The sequence below is a fragment of the Cetorhinus maximus genome, chromosome 4 (assembly GCF_964194155.1).
Source record: "Cetorhinus maximus chromosome 4, sCetMax3.hap1.1, whole genome shotgun sequence".
NCBI classification, from domain to species: Eukaryota; Metazoa; Chordata; class Chondrichthyes; order Lamniformes; family Cetorhinidae; genus Cetorhinus; species Cetorhinus maximus.
This window is the reverse complement of record NC_135882.1, coordinates 50,319,337-50,342,943: the sequence shown is the minus strand read 5'-3', so window position 1 is coordinate 50,342,943 and position 23,607 is coordinate 50,319,337. Positions and strand designations below refer to the sequence as shown.

Genomic DNA, 23,607 nt, shown 5'->3' with positions numbered 1-23,607 from the left:
CGTACAGGACCCTTTAATGCTTTATAAATAGAGCTGGAGAGTAACAAACAAGGAAGTTATGGTAACCCTTATAAATCAGTAGTTAGGCCTGTGCTGCACAGTCAAACAATATTTCTTGTGGACACATGCAATTGGCCATTATCTTTGCTATTTAAAGTAAGTTTTGATTCTATTAAAAGTTGCTGACTAGAACAGATTTGCTGCAGGTTGATGACTTTGCAGTTAGAATTCAGTTTTCCAGAATTGCTTGATCATTTTCTATAATCCTTATTATAGTCAAGAGCAATTCCATTGCGTTTTTGGGGTTTGTCTAGAGATGTACAGATAAATCATTTCTGGTCAGAATTCAAAATGCCTTAGCTTTTTGTCTGCCAGCTGAATGTATGAAATTAATAATTTGGGTTCTAAATAGCACCTGTTAGTTTATTATGGTATAACAGTTCAGTTCATGCTAGCTGACTACTTAAAACTTCTGTCTGAATTGATTGCCATGAGAAAAAATGGTAGACACCTGCAAACCACATTCTTTATTCTTATCTGACAAATTGTTTCCTCGTCCCTATGGAGCTATTAATTGAATGCTGAACTACATTTCCCAAGGGAACTGGTTACGTACTGATACCTCGTCCAAGTGGCCTTTGTTATAGCATCGTCAGTGAATGTCGGTGAGCTATTCAACCATGGAGCTATATAGATATAGAGATGTCCTTACACCACACAAATGCCAACAAGTGCCCCTTGTAACAGTTGCTGGATAATGGCCTAGCTTTTCATCCTACCTCTTTTTCTGTTTTTTTTTTCTCTCCAGTCCCCACCTGAAAAATAACATTGGGTGCTAGGACCAATTATAGTGCTTTGAACACCACCTAAGTCATCTAACTCGGCACAACAAGGATGCAATGTGGTACCTTACTCATCATCAAAGCACTTGAATTTAGCGGTTGTTTTTTTTAAACTATTCTAACCTATGATTATAGTTCCTCCCAAAATCAAATCTAAATAGTCAGTTTACAGCTTGACCTAATTCAACTGGAGTTGTGTGGTTTTGTAACACCCAGTCTTGAGAAGTCTACTAAACAGATTAACTTATCCACAGTTCATACGTAAGTTTAACCTAATATTTTTCTGCATTCATTTTAGCGTATTTTGACAGTTGTAGAAACTTTTCTTTTTTACATTTTCTTGTCCAAAGATCCTTTAATTTTTTTGTGGAATCTCATGGATCTTTGCAATTAAGCTTGATCTACAGTGAATACTTCTATAAAATAAAAGGTGCCCATCCCTCCAGGTACACAGAGCTACAGTGGCTCTCAAAGGTAATTAGGCATGGGCATCAAATGCTGGCCTTGCCAACGATGGTCTCATTCCATGAAGAATTAAAAATACTAAAGCCTTTTTGCAAAATGTACAGCCTTACTAGATGATCAAGGTTCACCTTTACAGTTCAGAGAGTATTGTTTTTATGTATCCCTCAATGCACTGCTTTCTCAGTAAATCAGAAGATACTGTTTTATAATGTTATACCATGGCCTTAATCTTTCAGTCAGGGCTCGGCGGGAGCGGGCGGGGCAGTCGTGGAGCCCACCGCCGCCTGCAATCGGCTCCGCGTCACCATTTTACGTGGGTGGGCCAATTAAGGCCCACCCAGCGTAAGGCGCGAGCCGTAGCGCTCAGCGCTACTTGTGTGGGCAGGGGGAGGAGGGAGAGTCAGGGCCAGCAGCGCGAAAGAGCGCTTCAATCTCCCCGAGGCACGGAGCTGCCTCAGGAAGATTGAAGCGCTTATGAAATAAATAAATAAATGGTTTGAAAACTTAATTAAACATGTCCCCTCATGAGACTGTGTCACATGAGATGGGACATGGTTTTATATTGCAGAAAAATGTTTTCTTTAAGTGGTTAAAAACTTTAGGAAACCTCATCCTGCTCGTGGATGAGGTTTCCTAAAAAACGTGAAGGCCATTTCGCCTGCCCGCCAACCTTAAGGTTGGACAGGCAGCATAAACAATTACATTAATTAGTTCGTTAATGGCCTTAATAGGCCTATCAGTTATCGGTGGGCGCGCAGCCAACTCCGGCGCATGCCTGCTGAATGAAACATCGCAAGACAGCATGATGATGTCGGGACGCACACCCGACGTCATCGCGCGTCATTTAACACGCCAGCGTGTTGGGCCTGCCCCTGCAGGCTGACTGAAAATTTCAGGCCCATGTAAAATATATGTCCCTTTTTAAGCCGACAAAATGTGATTGCTATTAAGCAAACAGCGGTTGAGTTCATTCAAATGCCAGTTAAGAGACATTGTAGCTTCAATGTTTTATGTTTCTGAAGAATTCCTTTGTTTCTTTATATTTTTGACACTACACATCACGCACAGGCAATAAATGCTAGGCATCCTGTTGTTCTGAATATAACTGGTGGATTTCTACATGGCATTGGCTGCATTAAGATAGTTAATGCACTGCTTTATAAATAGATGTTCTGCCATGTAATGCAGAATAAATTATTCTGAATATAAGTTGAATCTGTGTTGCCTGAAGGTCACAAAGTCTCATTTTGTTCCTTATTGGTTAGAGAACTTTTCAAATTGAAATGTGCTCATCAGTTGCAAGCCTCAGCCAAAAATTGCATAATTTTAAGATTGTATCTCTAACATCTGTAACAAAGCGAACATATTTGTACATGCTGATATGGCATTTAATATTACTGGCATATATCCTGTGGTGTTGCTCACCGAGTTGGAGGATATCCTTTTCCTGTCATGATGGGAATGTTCTGAATGTCCAGTGCCTTTGCTGAAATTTGGATTGGAATGTGAAATGTGTTTGGGAGGAAATTGTTAATCAAGGAGGTGTCTAGAAATAAATAAGTAATATACTGGGAACTATTCCAATGCTGTCATGGCAAACTTTCCATTTCCCACCATCTTTAACTTGAACTCATCCAATACTCTGCCCGCATCCTGTCCCAATCACCGTTCACCTCCCTCTTTGCTGATCCATATTTGACTTCATATCATTACTGCCTAAAATTTAAAATTCTCATCTTGTATCTGCTGCTTTGGGTCCGTGTTCGTTTCTTCCATATGCATCTATGAATCACCGTGAGATGTTTTTCATTATTCAAGGCATTAACTAAATACAAATTGTCACAGTAAGAGGGGAGTAAGGGGCTGGCATGAAAGAAAGATTGGAACAAAAGAGAATTACCAGCTAGGCCTGAAATTGCAGTGGATGATTGGCATCCTGCAAGGATCTGTCATACTGCCCTACTGTCAGTTCTGAAGAAGCGTCATATGGGCTCAAAACGTTAACCCTGTCTTTCTCTCCATAGATGCTGTCAGGCCTGCTGAGTTTTTCCAGCAATTTTTGTTTTTGTTTCAGATTTCCAGCATCCACAGTATTTTGCTTTTATCTGCAAGGATCTGTGTTAGGTGCCTCAACTATTGGCTGTATTTATTTATTTATTTATTTATTTATTTACGAATGATGGGATGGAAATCCACATCCAAATTTGCTGATGACCCAAAGATAATATTGCATTGAAATCAGCATAGATGGAAGTATAACACTATAAAGAGGTTAAGTGAGCGGAGAAAGCTGTGGCAAATGGATTTCAGCACAGGCAAGTGTGAGGTAATCTGCTTTGGACTAAAAATGGATGAAACAGGGTATTTTCTAAATGGAGAAAAGCCAGAATCAGTGGAGGTCCAAAGAGACTTGGGGGTCCAGGTACATAGATCATTAAAATATCACACTAGGATAAAAGCAAAATACTGCAGATGCTGGAAAGCTGCTCCTTCTGCTCTGAAGAAAGGTCATACAGACTCGAAACGTTAACTCTGTTTCTCTCTCCACAGATGCTGTCTGACCTGCTGAGTTTTTCCAGCATCTTCTGTTCTGGTTTTGATTAAAATACCACAAACAGGTGAAGAAAAATGATCAAAAAGGTGAATGGAATGCTGGCTTTTATATCTAGATGACAAAAATACAAGGCAGTAGAAGTTGTGCATCAGCTATACAGAGTCCGAGTTAGTCCGTCCACACCCGGAGAGCTGTGTGGAATTCTGGGCACTACACCTTAGGAAGGATATAGTGGCCTTTGATAGAGTGCAGTGTAGCTTTCCTAGATTGATACCTGGACTCCCAAGGGTTAAATTGTGAGGAGAGACTACACAAACTGGGGTTGTGTTCCATGGAATTTAGGCAGTTAAGGGGTGATTTGATTGAAGTTTTTAAGATGTTATTGGGAACAGATAGGGTAGATAGAGAGAAACTATTTCCACTGGCTGGGAAGTCTCACATTCAGGGCAATGTCTAAAATTTAGAGCCAGACCTATCAGAAGTTAAAGTAGGAAACATTACACACAAAGGGTGATAGATGTTTGGCAATCTCTTGCACAAATGCCAATTGATGCTAGATCAATTGTTACTTTTAAATCTGAGACTAATGGATTTTTAAAATCAAAGATATTAAGGGATATGGGCAATGTCAGATGTGTAGCATTAGGTCACAAATCAACTGCGATGTCATTGAATGACGGAACAGGCTCGAGGGGCCAAATGGCCTACTTCTGTTTCTATGTTCCTCTACATTGCATGGCACTATGGAGACTATTTTGAAGACTACTATGAATAACTCTGATAAGCACACAGCAGTGCCAACTACCTTTGTAGAAAAATTTGGGAGGATTAAAACAGAGGCAAGTAAAATGAAAAGGTAAGTTTAATTGCGACATTAAATAACTGTGAAGGAAGAAGGCATGAGGAGAAAGTCTGACACTTGTAGGAAGTGCTACAGTTGTGGTCTTATGATGGGGCTCGGTGCCTCTAATTGGAAAAGAGAAAATCAGTCATACTGTCAGTGACCCAAGATAGTAAGTGGACAAATGTTGACATCAAATGAGGACATGATCTGGCTTAGCTACAGTTACATTGTCTGCCTACAGTTGCTGTTGGGGCTCATACATAAATAATTGCCACTTCGCATAAATAGGACCAGACTCCAGGAGTCAGTGTCTTCTGGGTAGGAGGTGAAGAGGAATTATTGCTTTACTCTCTACAGGAAATTTGGTATTCTAGTTTAATGAAAATTCAGTATCTAAACAAGTTGATGATTTGATGCTGTATAAATTAAGGATTCTCATAATCATTCTTGTCCGTGAACTTGAATTATTACTGTAATATTTACTTTCTGACTGGCTAATTTTATGTCCAAAATTGAAACATCTTAGAATATTTGCTTCTCCCATAAGTTCATTTCAATTGTTTGTGTTGACCGTTTCCAGCTTTTCACAGTCGGCACCATGTAGCCTATCTGGGATATCTGGAGTAGTAATTAGCACAGAGTTGGTCAGCATTTGTAGATGGGTCATACAAAGTAGCAGCAGCTCAAGATGAAGTTGGATGCTCTCTGAAGATCCTAATTGATATCAGTACAATGGCCGGTTTCCCATATTTTAAATACAGTTCCCACCACAAGTATACGTTTTTAAATTCTATTACAGGATGTGGGTGTCGCTGGCTGGGCCAGCATTTATTGTCCATCCAAAATTGACCATGAGAAGGTGGTGGTGAGCTGCTGCCTTGAACCACTGCAGTCCATGTAGTGTAGGTACACCCATGGTGCTGTTAGGGAGGGGGTTCCAGGATTTTGACCCAGCAACAGTGAGTTCCAAGTCATAATGGTGTGTGGCTTGGAGGGGAACTTCCCAGTGGTGGTGTTCCCTTGTGTATGCTGCCCCTATCCTTCTAGGTGTTAGAGGTTGCAGGTCAGGAAGGTGCTGTTGAAGGAGCATTGGTAAGTTGTTGATCTTGTAGATGGTACACAATGCTGCCACTGTGCATTGGTGATGGAAGGAGAGAATGTTGGAGGTGGTGGATGGGGCGTCGATCAAACAAACTGCTTTGTCCTGGATGGTATTGAGCTTTTTGTGTTGTTGGAGCTGCACTCATCCAGATAACTGGAGAGTATTCCATCAAACCTGACTTGTGCCGTGTAGATGGTGGACAGAGTTTGGGGAGTCAGGAGGTGAGTTACTCACTGCAGGATTCCCAGCCTCTGACCTGCTCTTGTAACCACAGTATTTATATGGCTGGTCCAGTTCAGTTTCTGGTCAACAGTAACCCCAGGATGTTGATAGTGAGGGATTCAGCAATGATAATGCCAAGGGCAGATAGTCGGATTCTCTCTTGTTGGAGATGGTCATTTCCTGGCACTTGTATGTCAAAAAATGTAACTCGCCACTTGTCAGCCCAAGCTTCAATGTTGTCCAGATCTTGTTGCATATGGAGATGGATTGAGGAGTCGCGGAATGGTGCTGAAGATTGTGCAATCATCAGCAAACATTTCCACTTCTAATGTTATGATGGAAGGAAGGTCATTGATGAAGCAGCTGATCCCTTTCAGACTTCATAGCAGCTTAATTCAACTGAGTGGCTTGCCAGGCCATTTCAGAGGGCAAGACCAAGTGAGGACAGCATTATGTCCTGCTCAGAGCTGTTCACTCTTATACTTAATTGAATTTAAATTCCACAAACTGGGACTTGAACCTATGTCCCCAGGGCATTCACCTGGACCTCTGGGTTACCAGTCCGGTGACATTACCACTACACCACCACCTCCCTCAAGGGCAGCTTCCAATATTGAGCAATTGACACTAACTGCTATTTCCATTGTGTTAATTACAAAGCAATTATCACGCAAGCTATTTTTTGGCACTTTAAGAGTCTTGCACCTTGTTTAAGTGCTGTTAATTATTTACCTGAGTACATCTGAGCATTGTCCATCCCTGTTATCTGTTTTTAGTGCCTCAGGCATGCTCAGAGCTGTTTGTGTTCCCGAAGAGTTGGTTTTTAAAGAAAAGTCTACCAAAGTACAGATTAAAATACTGGCATCAGATTGGTCTGCTTTACGTTGGTTGAAATTGCAAAGTGTTAGGAATAATTTTGGCATCAAGTACCCCGTAGGAACAGTTTGGATCTATTAAATCATTAGTGCCAGTATAAGGTGTCAAGTGTAACATCTCACCAAGTAATGCACAAGAAACATTTCTGTTTTTGTTGCCTCTCTGGTTGCTTAGTATACCTTCAGCCTTCACAATTTAATCATTGCTAAAATTGATGCCATTTTGAGTCAAACGAACAGCCAGAATCTGCCCTTTCTCATGGCAAGTTTGGAAGAGGGGTGGGCATTTACTCAAGTGGGAGGATGGTGGGTGGGGAGCGCCACCTTCCCACCTCCACCCTGATTAATTCCATGGTCTGTGAATGGACTTCCTGTCCTGCTGCCAATTGAGGCCCTTAATTAGTTCCACTTAAGGGCCTCATTTCGCTGCTGCATTCCACTGCCACTAGTATTAACCCAGCTGCAGGTGGGCCAGTTGCCATGGGGAGAGCACTACAAACAAACCTGTGTGGGCTGCTTGTGGTCTCCTGGGAGGGGTTTGGGTCGGGGAGGTCGGGGAGTCCCTCATTCAAAGGCACTTTTGCCTGATTGAGGGACCCAGTATCAGGAAGTTGAGGGTACCTCTGAGAGCCACCCCCTGCCCCTGCTGCCGACCCCACCCCCAACCCCGTGACCCTCATCTCATGAAACCTCTCCTGCTATTACTTTCCTTTGGTCTGGACCACTCCTGAATCCTGGGCCTTCTGGTAGATGTCATCCCAGCAGAAGCCACCACCTCCCTGATGATACTGCTGAGCAAAAGAACTGCCAGTCCCTGCTTGGACTTCCGCCCTCTGGGTCCTGTTCCTGTGGAAGGCCTGCTGGTGGCCTCTCAACTGCCTGATTGGCCTATGATGTGGTGTGCCTTCTCCAAAGGAGGCAAAGTAGGTCTGTCACTGGATCTCCAGCCAGCAGGCAGGGCCCCTTGTCGCCTCCACAAGACTCCACCCGATGTTCCATATTGCTAGTGGATATAATGAGTCAAACACTTGAATTAAAATTAATTGGGTATATTGAGTTCAACCAACACTTTTAAAAAAAAAGAAATCTATATTTTCTTCCCACCGCTTCCATTCTCCTCTACCTGTGCAATAGTGTCACAATCATTCTGTTCTGCTCCCTCTTTATTTTTGGCTTGGCTGTTTTAAGCCCATCTTTCACCGGGACTCACCTATTTAAAAAAAACTGATCACATGTACTAGTGCAAGATCTATGCCACAAGATCTATTTCTTTGTTTTGTTGAAATCTGTAAACTAATAATGAGTTAAGCTGACATCCTTTATGCCTGGACAATCTCTCTCTCCAAAATGTTCTGAATACCTTGAAGATAAAAACACTGCCTCTCTGTTATACGGATTAGAAAAGGTCCAAAGTTTGACCTCTGTTGAATTAGATTATCTCTGCCAATTTTCTGCAGTGCTCCATTGTGGTAGAAATGAGTGGGTGGGAGATGGAGGGTAGCGGGGAGAGCAGTCAGGGTTCCCTCCCTTTACCATTAACAGTGTGCCATGGTGGAACTGCACACATGGGGCTGGATTTACCAGGCTGGGAGGAGAGAGTGGGCTGTAAAATGGCAAGGGAAGGCAGGGTGTGGCATGCTCATCGTTTTCACGCCGCCATGTCGTCTTGCGAGTGGTGGTGAAGGTGGTGGACGGCCCTCCTGCCCAGAGCCCAACTGAGCTAAGTAAATGGCCAATTAAGGGCCTCTTTCCATCTCGGCTGGCATTCTACCAATGGTGGGGGAAGCCTTGGTGGTCTCCCTGAGTGGGGTGGGGTTGCCTTCAATTTGGGCGCTCTTTTGCCCATGTAAGGGCCCTCTTCTGACAATGACTGCCTCACAACAATGGTGCCACCTGCCTTCAACCCCATTGCACCCCCTCTCCAGGGTCTCCCACCAGCCCTGGTACCCTCAGACTCCACTTCCCTGGTTGTGAGGGCATACATCCATCAATGTGTCCTCTTCCTCCAGCTGCAGTCCCAGTTGTGGACACTAATCCCAATGAGCTCCTCTGATTGGCTGACAGCTCTTGGAGGTTGTGTAGTCAATCTTTGAGTCATGTGACCTGTAGCATCCCTTAATAGGGATGGCCAACATGGTATTAGCCAAATGGCTGACACTGACCAAATGCGACCCTGGGTCCCACAGACCACTTAAGCCATAACTTTTGGACCTATGGGTAGGATCATCACCAGCATTAAATTCAGCTTGTGATATCAGGTGAGGACTAGATCGAACTGTGCTGTGATGCTCTACACTGTTAAATAAGCTACCAACCTTCATAAATCATGGTTAATATGGGAATAATGGCCCTGGACCTGAGGTACTAAAGAGTGGATGCCACCTCTCAATGGTATGGGCGGAATTTTCCTCATTCTGTGGAGGCAGCCTTAAAAGCGAAATGGGAGGAATTTGTGAAATGAGGCTGTTGGATCAGTGGCCCAATTGTGCTCCCGCCTCCAGATGATCTTGATGGCAACGGCTAACTGCCCGACAGTAGCTATCTAAGAAGGTTAAGGGCAACATGGGCATCTCTGCAATAATATTATCGGCTATTGGGCCTACTGAATAAAGTAGCGTATTCACTTGTTCATCTTCTGTATTTTATCTAATCCTGAAATTATCATGTATCTTAATCTTTTCTGCTAAAGTCCCTAATTTTGTTTTTGGTCTGGCTCTTGGGTCGGTCCAAATTGGTCTGGTAATGTAGATTTGTTGCCCATGGTTGCTTTAAAGTTCTGATGAGTACAGCTTTAACTGCTGTGCAGCTTTTAAAGATGGTGCCGCAGTAATTGTATTTTCAGAGTCTTCCTCTGCTTGTTGCATTTTGGGTGGCTCTCACACTGATGGCGGTCCGAACCTCTTTGTCTTTAGTTTTGTTTAGTGATTTACTTGCATAACTGTTCTGGGTCTTAGCTGCAATTTCGGAAGATTTTTTTGGGTGTTTTACAGTGGATTCCGGCTGAGGTTTTTAAACTTCCAATTTGTTTTTTTTTACAACGAGCTGAGCTGCCATGTGTTATGGCACTGATTCTGAACCTGAGCTGGACTTGGTACTATTGGGAACGGGCTGATCTGACTTGTTGAAGCATTTTAAACTACCCCTGGCTTAGAACTGAATTTTTTTCTATTCATCCCTGCTCGGTCCTTTGACTCTGCACGCTGTGGACATTCACAGTGGACCCCCACGTGACCTTGCAGAGTCCTCCACTGCCCAGTGGAGATTTTCTTCTGCTTTTGTGCTTCAAATTCTGCAGTGGAGCTTCTTTCAGGTAATCTCACTCTTTGCCTTCACCTTTGGTGCTTTCATTCCCAATCCAGGCTCCAACTGCTGCTCCTTTAATTTTCCAGCTTTTGAATTTCTGCTCCAGCTTCTCTGCAGTTCTGGATTTTTCCATTAGCTGCCACCATGTTGTATTTTATATGTTCAGAAGGACTCAGAAAGAGGTCATGAGCCTTGCATTGTTGAACATTAAGGGTGGAATCATCTTGGATTTGCACTAGGTGCGGTAGCAGGTGGGAAAAAGAACATTTTATCCGTCGGCCGCAATGGCGGCTTTTCGCGCCGTATCATCCCAATCCCGCCTCATTAATTATGCATTCCCATGAAAATGCTGCTTCATCCACCACACCATCACCTCACCACTTCCTCATGCCGGGCACCATATTTAAAGTGCCGCCGCGTGAAAACCTCTGTGCTTCCAGCCCAGGACTGCTGCACTGAAGACATGACCCTGAAAGGGAAGAAGACTGCAGCCCCATCATTCAGTGATGCGTCCCTGAAACGTCTTGTTTTGACCGATGCAGTTGGTAAAGCGGAGTTATTTAAAAATCCCCAGAGGGAAACTTCAAACAACTGTCATAACCTATAATTTTAAATGTTATGTTTGAGATGCGACTCTAAATTCAGGAATCAGACCCCCAGTTCGAGGCTTTACACTAAACTAATTGAAACATTTTATTAATTTACACAGGTTAAGATTAGACACATGGCTACAAATTACTACTGTCATAACTTTTAACAAATTCCCAAACTCATCTCCATTAAGGCAATAGCAATCTATAGTCTTAACCGGACACCAGACAAAGCATTTTCACCTTACAAATTTAAAATGAGGTTCTTTTCATTGTGGAGCCAGTTGGAGGCTTGCAGCTGCCTTTTGATCTTACATTGCCTCTGCTCTGCACACCCGAAAACTACTGAAGTTATACCTACCACCACTGAATGAATTCAAATTCTCATTGTCTCACCAGCCTCTTTGAACTTCATCTTTTAACAATGAAACTCCTTTCATAGTATCAATTTTATTGGTAACATTAACATATTGATTGGTTTCTGCTAGAAAGGCATCAAGTTTTCACCCCACTTCTTGAATGCTTTATTCAAAAAATGCAAATACACTCTACCTCTCTGTTTACATCTCAAACTAGTACATATCAAAGCATGCAGACTAGACTTTAATCCAATTAAGACACACCTGCAGACTTAACCTCTATTTTAAAGGAAAAATATTTTCCAAAATATTATATACATTAATAGCTTCATGACGTGCCTTTTGGATGTCGTGGTGGCTTGCTGTGATGTCCTCTACCCCCACTCTGGCTGCAGGAGGGGCAGCAACCTCACTAACCCAGCTTGGGAGACGGTGGCAGCAGTGGTCAGTGCCAACGCCCTGCAAAAGAGGACAGCCTCCCAGTACCAAAAAAGGATGAATGATATCCTTGGTTCTGCCAGGTTAAGTCTCTCTTCTCATCACTCTCAACTCTCACACTCTGAAACCCATCAGACATCCACAGGGATCTCACTTGCTGCCAGTTCAAGGGACATCACCATTCACTCTTTCACACAACTTCATTGTCCTCATCCCGCCCATGACACCACTCACCACCCACACATGCCAGGCATACTTTTTATCTGGCCTGGTAGGTGTCCTGCTTACACTCTCTTCACCACCATTCATGCAGGAGAAGTTGCAGTGGGGAAACTTTAACTTCTCCTGACCCTATGGCATCTTTCGTGAGCTGAACCGTTCAGGGCCACACTGTCACTGGACACAATTGCTGATGAGATGGGGGGCCAGCCACACCGCAAAAGGTGCTGGGAACACACAAAGAATGACGGAACTCTGTGCCGCTGGCCCAGGACACTCTGGCAGCAATGATCAGCCCCATTGAGGTGCAGGCATGACTAATGTGTCTCCATAATCCCAACTATATCATACCTGTTTACATCTATTTGCGCGGTTAATTCATCCACTTTATTGCGAATGCTCCTCTCGTTAAGGCACAAAGCCTTAAGGCTTGTCTTTTTAACATTACTTGTCCCGTTCCCACTATTTTTCACTGAGGCCCTGTTTGATTCTTCCCCTTGATTTCTCTGTCTATCACTTTCCTTATTCCCTTTTCTGTCTTTTGTTCTTGTCCTGGATTCCCCCTCCTTTGACTCCTTGCATAGGTTCCCCCTCCCCCTGCCATTTTAGCTTAAACCCTCCCCAACTACTCTAGCAAATATTCCCCCTAGAACATCAGTCCCGGTCCTGCCCAGGTGTAACCCATCCAGTTTGTACTGGTCCCACCTCCCCCAGAACCGGTCCCAATGTCCCAGGAATCTGAAACCCTCTCCCTCACACCATCTCTTCAGCCACGTATTCATCCAATATATCCTGCTGTTTCTATTTTGACTAGCACGTGGCACTGGAAGTAATCCTGAGATCACTACCGTTTGAGGTCCTACTTTTAAATTTACTTCCTAACTCCCTATATTCTACTTTTAGGACCTCATCCTTTTTTTACCTATGTCATTTGTACTAATGTGTACCACGACAACTGGCTGTTCACCCTCCCCGTTCAGAATGTCCTGTAGCCGTTCTGAGACATCCTTGACCCTAGCACCAGGGAGGGAACATACCACCCTGGAGTCTCGTCTGTGGCCACAGAAACACCTATCTATTCCCCTTACAGTTGAATCCCCTATAATTATTGCATTCCCACACTTTTTACTCCTCCCCTGTGTAGCAGATCCAACCACGGTGCAACGCATTTGGCTGTTGCTGCCTTCCCCTGAGAGGCCATTCCCCCCCAACAGTATCCAAAGCGGTATATCTGTTTTGCAGGGGAATAGCCACAGGAGATTCCTGCACTGTCTGCCTAGTCCTCTTGCTCTGCCTGGTGGTCACCCATTCCCTTCCTGCCTGTGGACTCTCTTTACGTGTTATCCACGATACTCTCCACCTCCACTGCTCCACAGTGTCCCCAGCCGCCGCTCCAGCTCCGAAACCCGGCTTTCCAGGAGCTGCAGCTGGAGACACTTCCTGCACATATGCTGGCCCCGGGCACTGGAAATGTTCCTGGCTTCCCATATAGAGCAGGAGGAGCACACCACGGCTTTGAGCTCTCCTGCCATGACTTACCCCATTAAATTAAATTAAACCTTTTGGAAGATACTTAATATCAATTACTCCAGGGCCCTTCTTCCCTGCTCCTTGTTGTTACAAAATATAGCCCTTACAAACGATGAACCACAAAATAAGACCTTAAGAACTATAAGCAATAAAAGTAGTAAATACTTATCCAACCATACTCATGGTACTCAAAGGATCACCTCGTTCCCTCTTCACCGAATTCCCTAAGTCACCAAACTCGAACTTCAGCACTCTACTGCAACCCAGAGCAGCACTCCAGTGCAGGCAAAGTCAGCACTGTATGATGGCCTATTTTTAAATTATCTGAATCTAGCCTCTGAAAACCTGTTTAAGCCAGTTATCTAATTAACTAGTTGTAGCTGTAAGCAGAGCCTGTATAAGCCCTGTTTTAAAGCTGGCCTAAAACTCACCTGCTTCCAATCCAAACAGCAACTTTCAGTTAATTACTAAATTAGAGAAAGACTAGACTTTAGATAGAAATTAACGCTTAAATTCCCTCAGTCACCAAACCCCAGCTTAAGCACTCTGCTACAGCCCAGAGCAGCACTCCAGTGCAGACACATAGCCATTTCTCCTTTATACATGTTTCTCCATTTTAATGTAAATCCCATTGTTCTCATATGTCTTTGGAACTTTACCTTTCTCATAATATTAGCAGCATGAAAAAATTTATATTATCAATAACCTTTGAGAAAAATAAACACACTGCTTGGCCTAGCTTCTCTGGCTTGGTGTAACATCCTACCGTCTCTTTGAAACTCAAACTACCCTGATTTATCTAAAAATGCAAATTCTGCTAGCCTCACATTCTAAGACTTCAATCATGTTTACGTATTAACATTTCAAACCTAGCTTCTTTTGATGAGTCAAAGCCTCCAGGCCAGCTGCCTCCAATTCAATTAAATCACACACACACACATACAAACAGAAACTATCGAAACCCCACTATTAACCTACTTTTATAACAAATCACATTATTTTTCGAACATATCTTTCCTGCTTATGTTAACTTTGTGAGTTCCAGTTCTTGATTCATTATTAATTTCCCTTAAATGTCGGATGTACTATGCTTTTGCTCGGCTGTGAAGACAGTAGTTATTCAAATCTTCCATTTCCTCCATTTCATTTGCAATATTAATACCAATCTGCTTTAAAGGACCCACAGGACTCTATACTCTCTTTTTCTTGTATTATAATTGTAGAACTACTGAAAAAATTCACTACCTTCCTGACTCGATCAACATTCACTGATATTTTCCCTGTGGTAATCTTAACAAGCGCACAAATATTTAGAAGTAAAGTATTTTTGGATTCATTAGAAGTAGAACTGGAAAATATCTGGACCGATATCTGTTCTCGTTGGCTCATTCTGGGAACTGGATTTGAATCTGTCATAGATTAGCTGAAAGAGTGATCTTTCTTTCTGAGTGGATAAGTTCCTGGCTGCCTGATCCCCGTTTGTAGAGTTTGAAAACCTGAAGTACATAACTGCCCATATTCCTGTATCAACTTGTAGTCTGCCAGGCGGTGGTGTGGGCATCTGATGGGGATGAGGGAAAGCTTGTACTGCCAAAGTGAAACTGGTGTGAAATTTGGTTTAAGTTGTGACAGAATAAGGAGATGGTAGGGTTAGTTTGCATATTGCTGTGTCACAGCTAATTGAGAAATATTTGTTAACATAGGGTAGGATTTCCCCCCCGTCGGGGGCGAAGTTGAACTGCGGGTGCGCAGAGGCGCACCCCCAATCAGGGGCATGCCGCCATTTTACATGGGCGGGCCAATTAAGGCCCGCCCAGCATGACATCCGCACGGAATCACTATGCGCCCCCTGTGCGGGCGGGGGGGAATCCCTAAACCTGAGAGTGTGCTCTTTCGCGCATGCACATGAAAGAGTGCACTCATCTCCCTGAGGCTAAGTGCTGCCTCAGGAAGATCGCCTCTACTGTCAAAAATATTAAAAATAGAGAAAAAAAAATTCCCTGACATGTCCCCTCATGTGACACTGTCACGTGAGTTGGGACATGTCCGTAATTTTTTTTAAAAGCTTTAATTAAATTTTTAAAAACCTACATGAAACCTCATCCCTCCCATGGATGAGGTTTCATGCTTTTCCTAATTCCCGCCAGGGCTCCTGGCCTGCCCACCAACCTTAAGGTTGGATGGACAGGTCCATTAATTAGTTTAATGACTCTGTCAATGGCCTCAATCGGCCATTGACAGGTCAGCGGGTGCGGAGCTGATTTTGCCGAGCCCCTACCTACCTTAAAATTTAAATGGGGCGCGGTGACTTCGGGAGTTCCGCCCAACATCACTGTGCATCATTTTACGCGTCGGCGAGCGGGCCCCGCCCCCCGCTCGCCAACGAGGAAATCCTGCCCATAATGTGTGGTAAAAGTCTTCCATTTTCTCACTTTCCTTATCCTTGTGAAAATTCTTTTCTTTTGAACTGCATATTTTAAAACTATGTTTTTGCCAGTGAGTTAAGTTCACCGTTTAAATACAAGCAAGTAATTAGGCATATTCTAGCTCTAATCCATGAATAAATAAAAATGAATGATGAAAACCATGTGAGTTGCTGTTTGACCTCACAGTTGGGTTTGATAGTTCATTGTTGTTGGAAGCTTGCTTCAATGAGGCATCTCAAATGTAAAATTAGAACTTGTTATTCTGTCCTTGCAGGAAACTTTACAAAGTATTAAACTTTACAAGGTAGGGTATTGACATTAATTGTTTTGTTCTCAATTTTAGGTTCGACAATTTGTCGTTTCCGTGAATGGCCTGAATGTTCTTCATGCGGATTATAGAACTGTCAGCAATCTCATTCTCACTGGCCAACGTACCATAGTCATGGAAATCATGGAGGAAATGAACTTCTGAATAGGAAATGGTCATTCGGAAGCATCCTGCCAATCATGCAGGGGCACTGGAAGATAAAAGTGAAATTGGAAATTCACACCTCCTTTGAATGCCAGAATAAGGGAATGTATAATATAGCTCTTTGCTTCAGGAGTTAAGACATTGCCTTGTTTGTATACATTTTAATTTGCTTACAACTGCCTCATTATCTGAATGTTTAAAGTTTTCTTGACACTGGAACTAGGATGTGCTTTTTTAAGCTGCCTGGTATGTGAATTGTGTTGCAGTAATGCATCAGACACTTGAATGCAGAAAATGACTTCTGCTGGTGCATGTTTTATTCATCTACAAGTTTTGTGTCTCTAAGTGGACATCTCCCATTGCTCATAATGGGATGTAGGGTGTGATTAGATGAGTTACATTACACATGTGGAATAAATACCTCAACACTTGAAAAAGTAGATTCCTGTTAATACTTTGGAAACCAAAAAATATTTGCAAATATTTGTTATTACCTATCCCTCTGCCCCCCCAGCAGTTTTATATTCCTTCAATGAAAGTAAATAAATATGAACAAAATGCTTGTGTGTAAAATGTCCCAAGAGATAGAGAATTTACAAATGTCACTCTTGTATGGAGAATGGGGTCTTAGAAAATGATGGAATGAGTGTCCCTAAAATTAGAATTATTATTGTACAATATGGTATCTGATGCAAAAGAAAGGTTCTGTGTTTCTGAAGGCAAAATGTGCTGCTCAAAGTTGTAAAACCCCAGATGCAAAATCTTCAGTTTCTTACACCGGCCACTTTGCAGTATGGAATACCGTTATTAAGATGTCATTTCAATGTACTGGGAAATAAAAGTTCAACAAAGTTTTCTTTCTTTAGAAGCATTTGGGTCACTTCAGTGTAAATGTATTCTGAGTACATTAATCTCCTTATGAACAGGATATGAATATCAGAACATGTTAATGCACAATGTTGAATGTAGAAATGAAACACTTCCAAATTTTTTGTATTAAGAACCAAATTATGCTGATCATTCTATTGGAAAGATTGAGCAGATCCTAGGACAGTGCATTGTTTAGCTTCAATAAAGGGAACAAGGCGAAGACGAAAAATGCTTTGATTTTTACTTCTAAAGTTTTCATTGAAAGAATACTAAGTGAAACTGCAGATGAAATAAATTGTGTTGTCTGCTATGGAGCTGCCTATAATCTTGAATCTCTAATCCAGATCTATTACAGAGTCTGCCATTACCTCTTATCAGACTAACTATTGCCCTTGCTATGTCGGTCAAGGTATCACTCATCTGATCTGGTGGCTCTGATCAAGAATGAAGGAAACAATGTCTAGGATTTAATTTGTATTAAACTTAAAATTTCATTTAACCATAGGATTAATCATTAATTACCATTTAAATAGGTTTTGGTACAATGTATTCAGTGGTACCAGAATCTGTGTTCAATATTTTTGGTTGGGTTTTATTTTGAAGTCGTTCTTGTTTTCTTTCATGCCGTGATTTGTTAAATTTTATACAAGCTAACACCTTTTTTGAAAATGAATAAAATGACACACGTTGCACCTTGAATTTACCTTCGGCTAGCATTTTGTGCAGGCAGATTTCAAGTAATTGGATAAAATGATCCTGTACGTAGCATTAGCTGTAGTGTCAAGCTCATGCTACATAAGACGGGATTTGTGATGAGCAAGAACAGACGTGAACTTTCTGAAGTTTCCTGTACAATCTGTGCATAATACATCTATCTACCTCGTTAACTCTGTCCGATTGGAAAGGAAAGGGAGAATAATTTTGTCATGTTAAAGGTTCGGTTTGCATTCAAATAACACAACCAAACACAAAAGGAAAAATCAAATCATCATAGTCTGAATAAGTACTGTCAGCCACCACATTTTCCCAGTAGGGTATAATATGAAATAAAATGACAAAATAGACGTTCAAGCTCAGCAGGCCTAACATGTTCAGAGACTAATTTAAGAAACAACAGGAGCATAACATTATTAGGAAACACAAAATGGTGCTACTTACGATTTGTAGTTTTGAGGCAAATAATAGACATGATTAAATATAATCTGGTACACTATTAGACGTTCCCTTTTGTTGGCAATTTATGAGTACCAGAGGTATTCCCATTTACAGAGTGAATCGAGTTCACTATTCAACCGTTGTCGATCTCACAAGAATTTGTGTAATGTTATTTCAGAACTTTTATTTCTGTTTCATTTTTTTAAACTAAATGTGAGGCTGGTTTCATAAACCCGACCTTGTGTGTTTGCTTTTTGTTGTTGGATTCCGACAGTCCAATCAGGTATAAGCCTGAGGACTGCATAACCAAACCTTGCTTCAAGTATTACGTTAGCCTTTTTGATGCTATTTACAGTGACTTCGATTAATCATGTACTAAGCACGGTCTAGAGTGGGACATTTACAAGGATTAATACTTCCAGCCTTTTATTTCAGGAGATTCTATTTGGACGCAAATATTTAAAAAATAAGTAGCCTTATGTAAAAGAACAATTTTGGTAACTTGTGTGAAGGTGAACAATTCAAAGCATATGGAGAAAATGTTTACACTTCCGTTTAAATATTTAAAACCCTTAATCACAATATTTTACACTGGTGCTACTTGTAAACTTTTGAAGGGTTTATTAATCAGCTTTAATCAGTCTGAATTGGGTCTTTCCATGCATGTTCACGTCAAATCTTTTCATGTGGGTTTAAAGCTAGAATGTGGATATTAGGAGAAGGAATTCGTATAAACCGAAATTTCCATTTTAGCTCAATGGGTGATTGTAGGTTAGATCTCATTTCCATTGCTAAAACAATTTTTAACTTTGTTATTTCACTCACCCCATCTATATTTGCTTATAAGTAGCAAGGCTATTTTGTGCTGTTTTAAAACATTTTTGTGGTTGTGCCTAAATTGACCAGAAAAATGCCCATAAAAGTTTAACCTTAGTTTAGACTGGTAGTCATGACTGCGTTTTAAAAGATTAATTAGAATTTAGATTCAAATTTATTTTTGTAGATGGATATGTGGCTTTTTATTGGCTGACATTAATTGTACTAAAATGTATGTCATCACAAACCATTGTAAGTGAAAATGTGAAATAAACCCATGTGTGCTAATCAGTTCTTGGAAAGATCTATTCTTCTAACATGCAATGTGATTTCACTGCAGAAAGTAACTGACTATGTTAGTAATCTAAATGTAGCTCTCCAAGCCTGCACTGTTTGATTTGAAGTGATCTTTCATTGCAAACAGCCATTGGTTATGTGCTGCTGTTTGTTCTGGCTAAGACACAAAGGGCAGAATTTTGCCGTCGGTGAGCTGGGGGCGGGGCCCGTTCACCGACACGGGATGACGTCAGGCAGAACCCCCAGCGTCATCCTGCCCCATTTAAATTTTCAGGAAGGCGGGCCCGCAGCAAAATCAGCTGTGCACCCGCCAACCTGTCAATGGCCAATTGAGGCCATTGACAGGATAATTTAAACAATTAAAGGACCTGCCCGCCCAACCTTAAGGTTGGCAGGTAGGCCAGAAGCCCCAGTGGCAAATAGAAAAAACATGAAACCTCATCCACTGGCGGGATGAGGTTTCATACAGGGTTCTAAAAAGTTTATAATAAAGTTTTACTGTAATTTATGAACATGTCCCATCTCATATGACATTGTCACATGAGGGGGACATGTTAGGGAATTTTTTTTCCCCATTTTCTCATATTTTTAAAAGTGTCAGCGATCTCCCTGAGGCAGCACTTAGCCTCAGGGAGATGTGCGCTCTGCGCACGAAAGAGCGTACCCTTGCTTTTGGGGAATCCCTCCCCCCGCACAGGAAGTGCATAGCGCTTCCCACCGGGCATCACGCTGGGCGGGCCTTAATTGGCCCACCCACGTAAAATGGCGGCGGGGCCTGCTTCTCCGGCGGGGATCGGCTCCCCACCCGCCAGAGATAGGGTCGGGCCTGCCCACCTGACAGGCAGAAAATTCTGCCCAAAGAGAAAAGGTAATAATGGATCACAGGAGAGATGTATAAAGAGCGGCTAATCTGATATCGCCTGAAGTCAAAGCTACCTCCAACACTGTGCTTCCAATGCGTTGTTAAGAGACAATATACCCAAGAGAATATTTACTGCAGATCTGCGAAATAGGAGGCACAAAATAGCAAAAGGTTCAAGGCTGCTGTTAGGAAGCACCTTTTCACACAATGAGTCATTTAATACTTGGAGTGATCTAATGGGTAACAAGTGGAACCAAAACCACTGGTGTCATTCAAGAGGCAGCCAAAGACTGTGATTGGAATCTACAGATTTAGAACATAAGAAATTAGAGCAGGAGTAGGCCATACAGCCCCTGAAGCCTGTTTCACTAATCAATACGATCATAGAAAAGTTACAGCACAGAAGGAGGCCATTCGGCCCATCTTGTCCATGCTAGCCCAAGGACACCCAGGTGCCCTTTCTAATCCCACTTTCCTGCACCCGGCCCATAGCCCTGCAGCTTACAGCACTTAAGGTGCAGATCCAAGTACTTTTTAAAAAGAGTTTAGAGCTTCTGCTTCTACCACCAACTTGGGCAGCGAATTCCAGACACCCACTACCCTCTGCGTAAAAAAGTTCTTCCTCATGTCCCCCCTACACCTTCTGCCACTTACCTTGAATCTATGTCCCCTGGTCCTAGAATTCTCCACCAAGGGAAACAATCTTATCCTGTCCACTGTAGCTGATCTTTGACTTCAACTCCACTTTCCTGCCCTATCCCCTTATTCCTTGATTCCCCTAGTGCTCAAAAATCTATTAACCTCAGCCTTGAATATAACCATCGAATGCGCATCTACAGCCCTCTGGAGAAGAGAATTCCAAAGATTTTCAACCCCTGTGAGTGAAGAAGTTTCTCTCATCTTTGTCTTAAATGGCTGAGTGATTCAGTCACTGAGGGCATCATGTTGTTGGGCTGGGTAAGAGTGGGAAGACTTTAGCAGGTGCGTCATGGGCATGATGTTTGACTGCCTCAATAGGTGAGTGCATGTGTGTCACCATAAAGGGACAGGAAATATGGAGTGGCTGTATAGAATATATGCAGGCTCTTCGAATTCTGCTTCTAACACAGCTGTAAAATGTAGGATTTTGATTCCTCCCTGGACACTGCAAAACTGACAATATTGGGCCAGAATTTGCTGCAGAGCAGGCATGTTGTGGCTTGCCCCATGAGTTGGATATCTTTCCCTCATCCTTCAGCTTGAAAAAGTTTTGTGCTGCAAATTGCTGAAAATGTAAAAGCTGCTAACAGGGTCAAGGGGACATCTGATAACTTGGTGATCAATGGCTCTTTAACCGATGAAAGTTCAGGATAGAGAAAGCAACAGTGAGAATGACAGGGAAGGGAGTAGGGTGAATTAAAGTCAAATTAGAATCAGAAAGAGTTAAAGGGATGGAAAGAAAGATTGGATTATGGGTGAGCTCATAAAGAAACAACAGAATAAGATTAAATTTTAATAGCCTTATACAATGTACTACCTGTAGGAATGAGACTTTCACAGTTTCAGTTTTTTTACTGGATCTCTAAGGTTTTAACGGCATTGCAGGAACATAAATTTCACCAACTTTCTGCAGGGTTTAAGTCAAACTACTGCACAAATGCAGCAATTTCTTAAAACTTGCAGAGAGATTAACATCAAGGCCCTGTTTTCACAAGGCTAATAGCGGTGTAAATTGTGCAGCAATTTGTGGTGATTCACAACTTATGTTGTTTCTCTTGCTCACCACAATTTGCTGGGCATTTAAAGCACAATAGCAATGAGTGCAGTGAATTTGCCATTGTTTTTCTAACAAATCTGGGGCAAATATTATATCCTATTCCTCAAACTTAGTAATTAACCATAAATGTAGAAGTGTTGGGAGGTGCATCATTTTTTTTTCTGTGGATCATGTGGAGGTTGATTACTGGCTGGGAAGTGTGACATGACTTATAGAATGGATACATGAGTTGAATTGGTTATTTATGTGTAAATAGGTTTTGTAAATGAGCCCAGCTGGGTTTTGACATCATTCAGTGTCACAGTCAGATAAAGATGGTGCAGTAACTTACTCTGTAAATTCAGCACAAGCAAATTGTACAACATGAACTGCATGTTGCACATTTGCCAGTTTCCACAATTCTACCATTGTTTTTTTATGGAATAATAATAGCTAGGTAATGAACTAAGAAATCGAGAAGACAATGTAAATCGAGAGCAAATCTTGTTATTATACTGTTGCCTTGAATTCATTCCAGAGTCCCGTTAATGTTCACTATTTAGTGTTAGTGAGTTTCTTGATAGGCTGGGGGTGTAGTTCCTGAAATGACAGCAGATGTTCAGAGGCTGCTCCACTCTGGATTGCTGTTGTGTGAAATCATGTTGAATGATTAATGATTGTGGCAGATTTCCTGCATTTTTGAGAATTCCTGAGTTAATCAACAAGAAACTTTCTCACCAGTATTTATTTTAAACTAGTAGTCAATCTTGCCCCAGCTAAACTCATGATTAGACAAGGACCTGGACCATGATTAAAATGATTAACCCCTAACTATGTCTGTCCGAGGCCACTGCCTATTGCTTCCACTGAGAATCCTGGGCAGGACTTTCATGCCCCTGTCATGGCCTCTGTCGTAAAATCCCACCCCTGGCAATTGTAGCTGAAGTCAGTTAGAGGTCAGGAAATAATGTATGAATTCCAGAGTCCAGGGGTTGAATTCTCACCCCAATATGGGGGCGAGTATGGAGACAAGCTGGCTTTTGCACTGCCGGTCAGCCTGCTGGTTTGTCGTCACCGTTCCGTCTCCTGGAATTTTCCAGTGGGCCTGCAAGGCACTGGGAACAGGCCAGCTGCCCTGGAGACCACTTCCCAGCAGCAGACCAGGGGGCCACCGCTCCAGGCAGGCTTTGAGGCCCTTGCTGCCCACCTGGCCACAATGGTGGCCCAGCAGCTCTGACCATTTTTAAATTCAAAAGCGTTAAAAGTTGCTGACAGGGCACCTCAAGATGGAGGCACCCTCTCTCTCTTACCTGCCTCCTCTTGGCTCCCCAGCATCGAGAGCCCACTGTCCAATAGGATGGTGAGCATGCTTTCTGGCCACTAATTGACCAATTCAAGGAAAATCGCTGCTGGGTGACTGCTGTTGCCACAGTGCAGGATTGGAGGCCCTATTTGATCCTATGGGTCCTGTTCCAAAACCTGAAATCCTGCCCCAGATCAATGGACTGGCCTTTTCCTCTTTTATTTTAAAGATCATTTTATGACTATAATAAATATGACATATGATATGTGGCATCTGGAGCATGACACACAAGATTGTTTTATGGAGATATATATATATATATGTATAG

At 42.3% G+C, this 23,607-nt stretch overlaps 1 protein-coding gene across 5 annotated transcripts in view; it reads left to right on the top strand.

The window, feature by feature from the left end:
* The window catches only part of deptor (DEP domain containing MTOR-interacting protein), a 92,906-nt gene extending 73,536 nt beyond the window's left edge, over positions 1-19,370 (top strand). For all 5 annotated transcript variants that reach the window (XM_078540178.1, XM_078540179.1, XM_078540180.1 and 2 more), the window contains exon 10: positions 16,113-19,370. In XM_078540178.1, coding sequence (XP_078396304.1) covers positions 16,113-16,241 — 129 coding nt within the window. In that variant the 3' untranslated portion in view covers positions 16,242-19,370. The remainder of the gene's footprint in view (positions 1-16,112) is intronic.
* Positions 19,371-23,607: the final 4,237 nt, after the last annotated feature.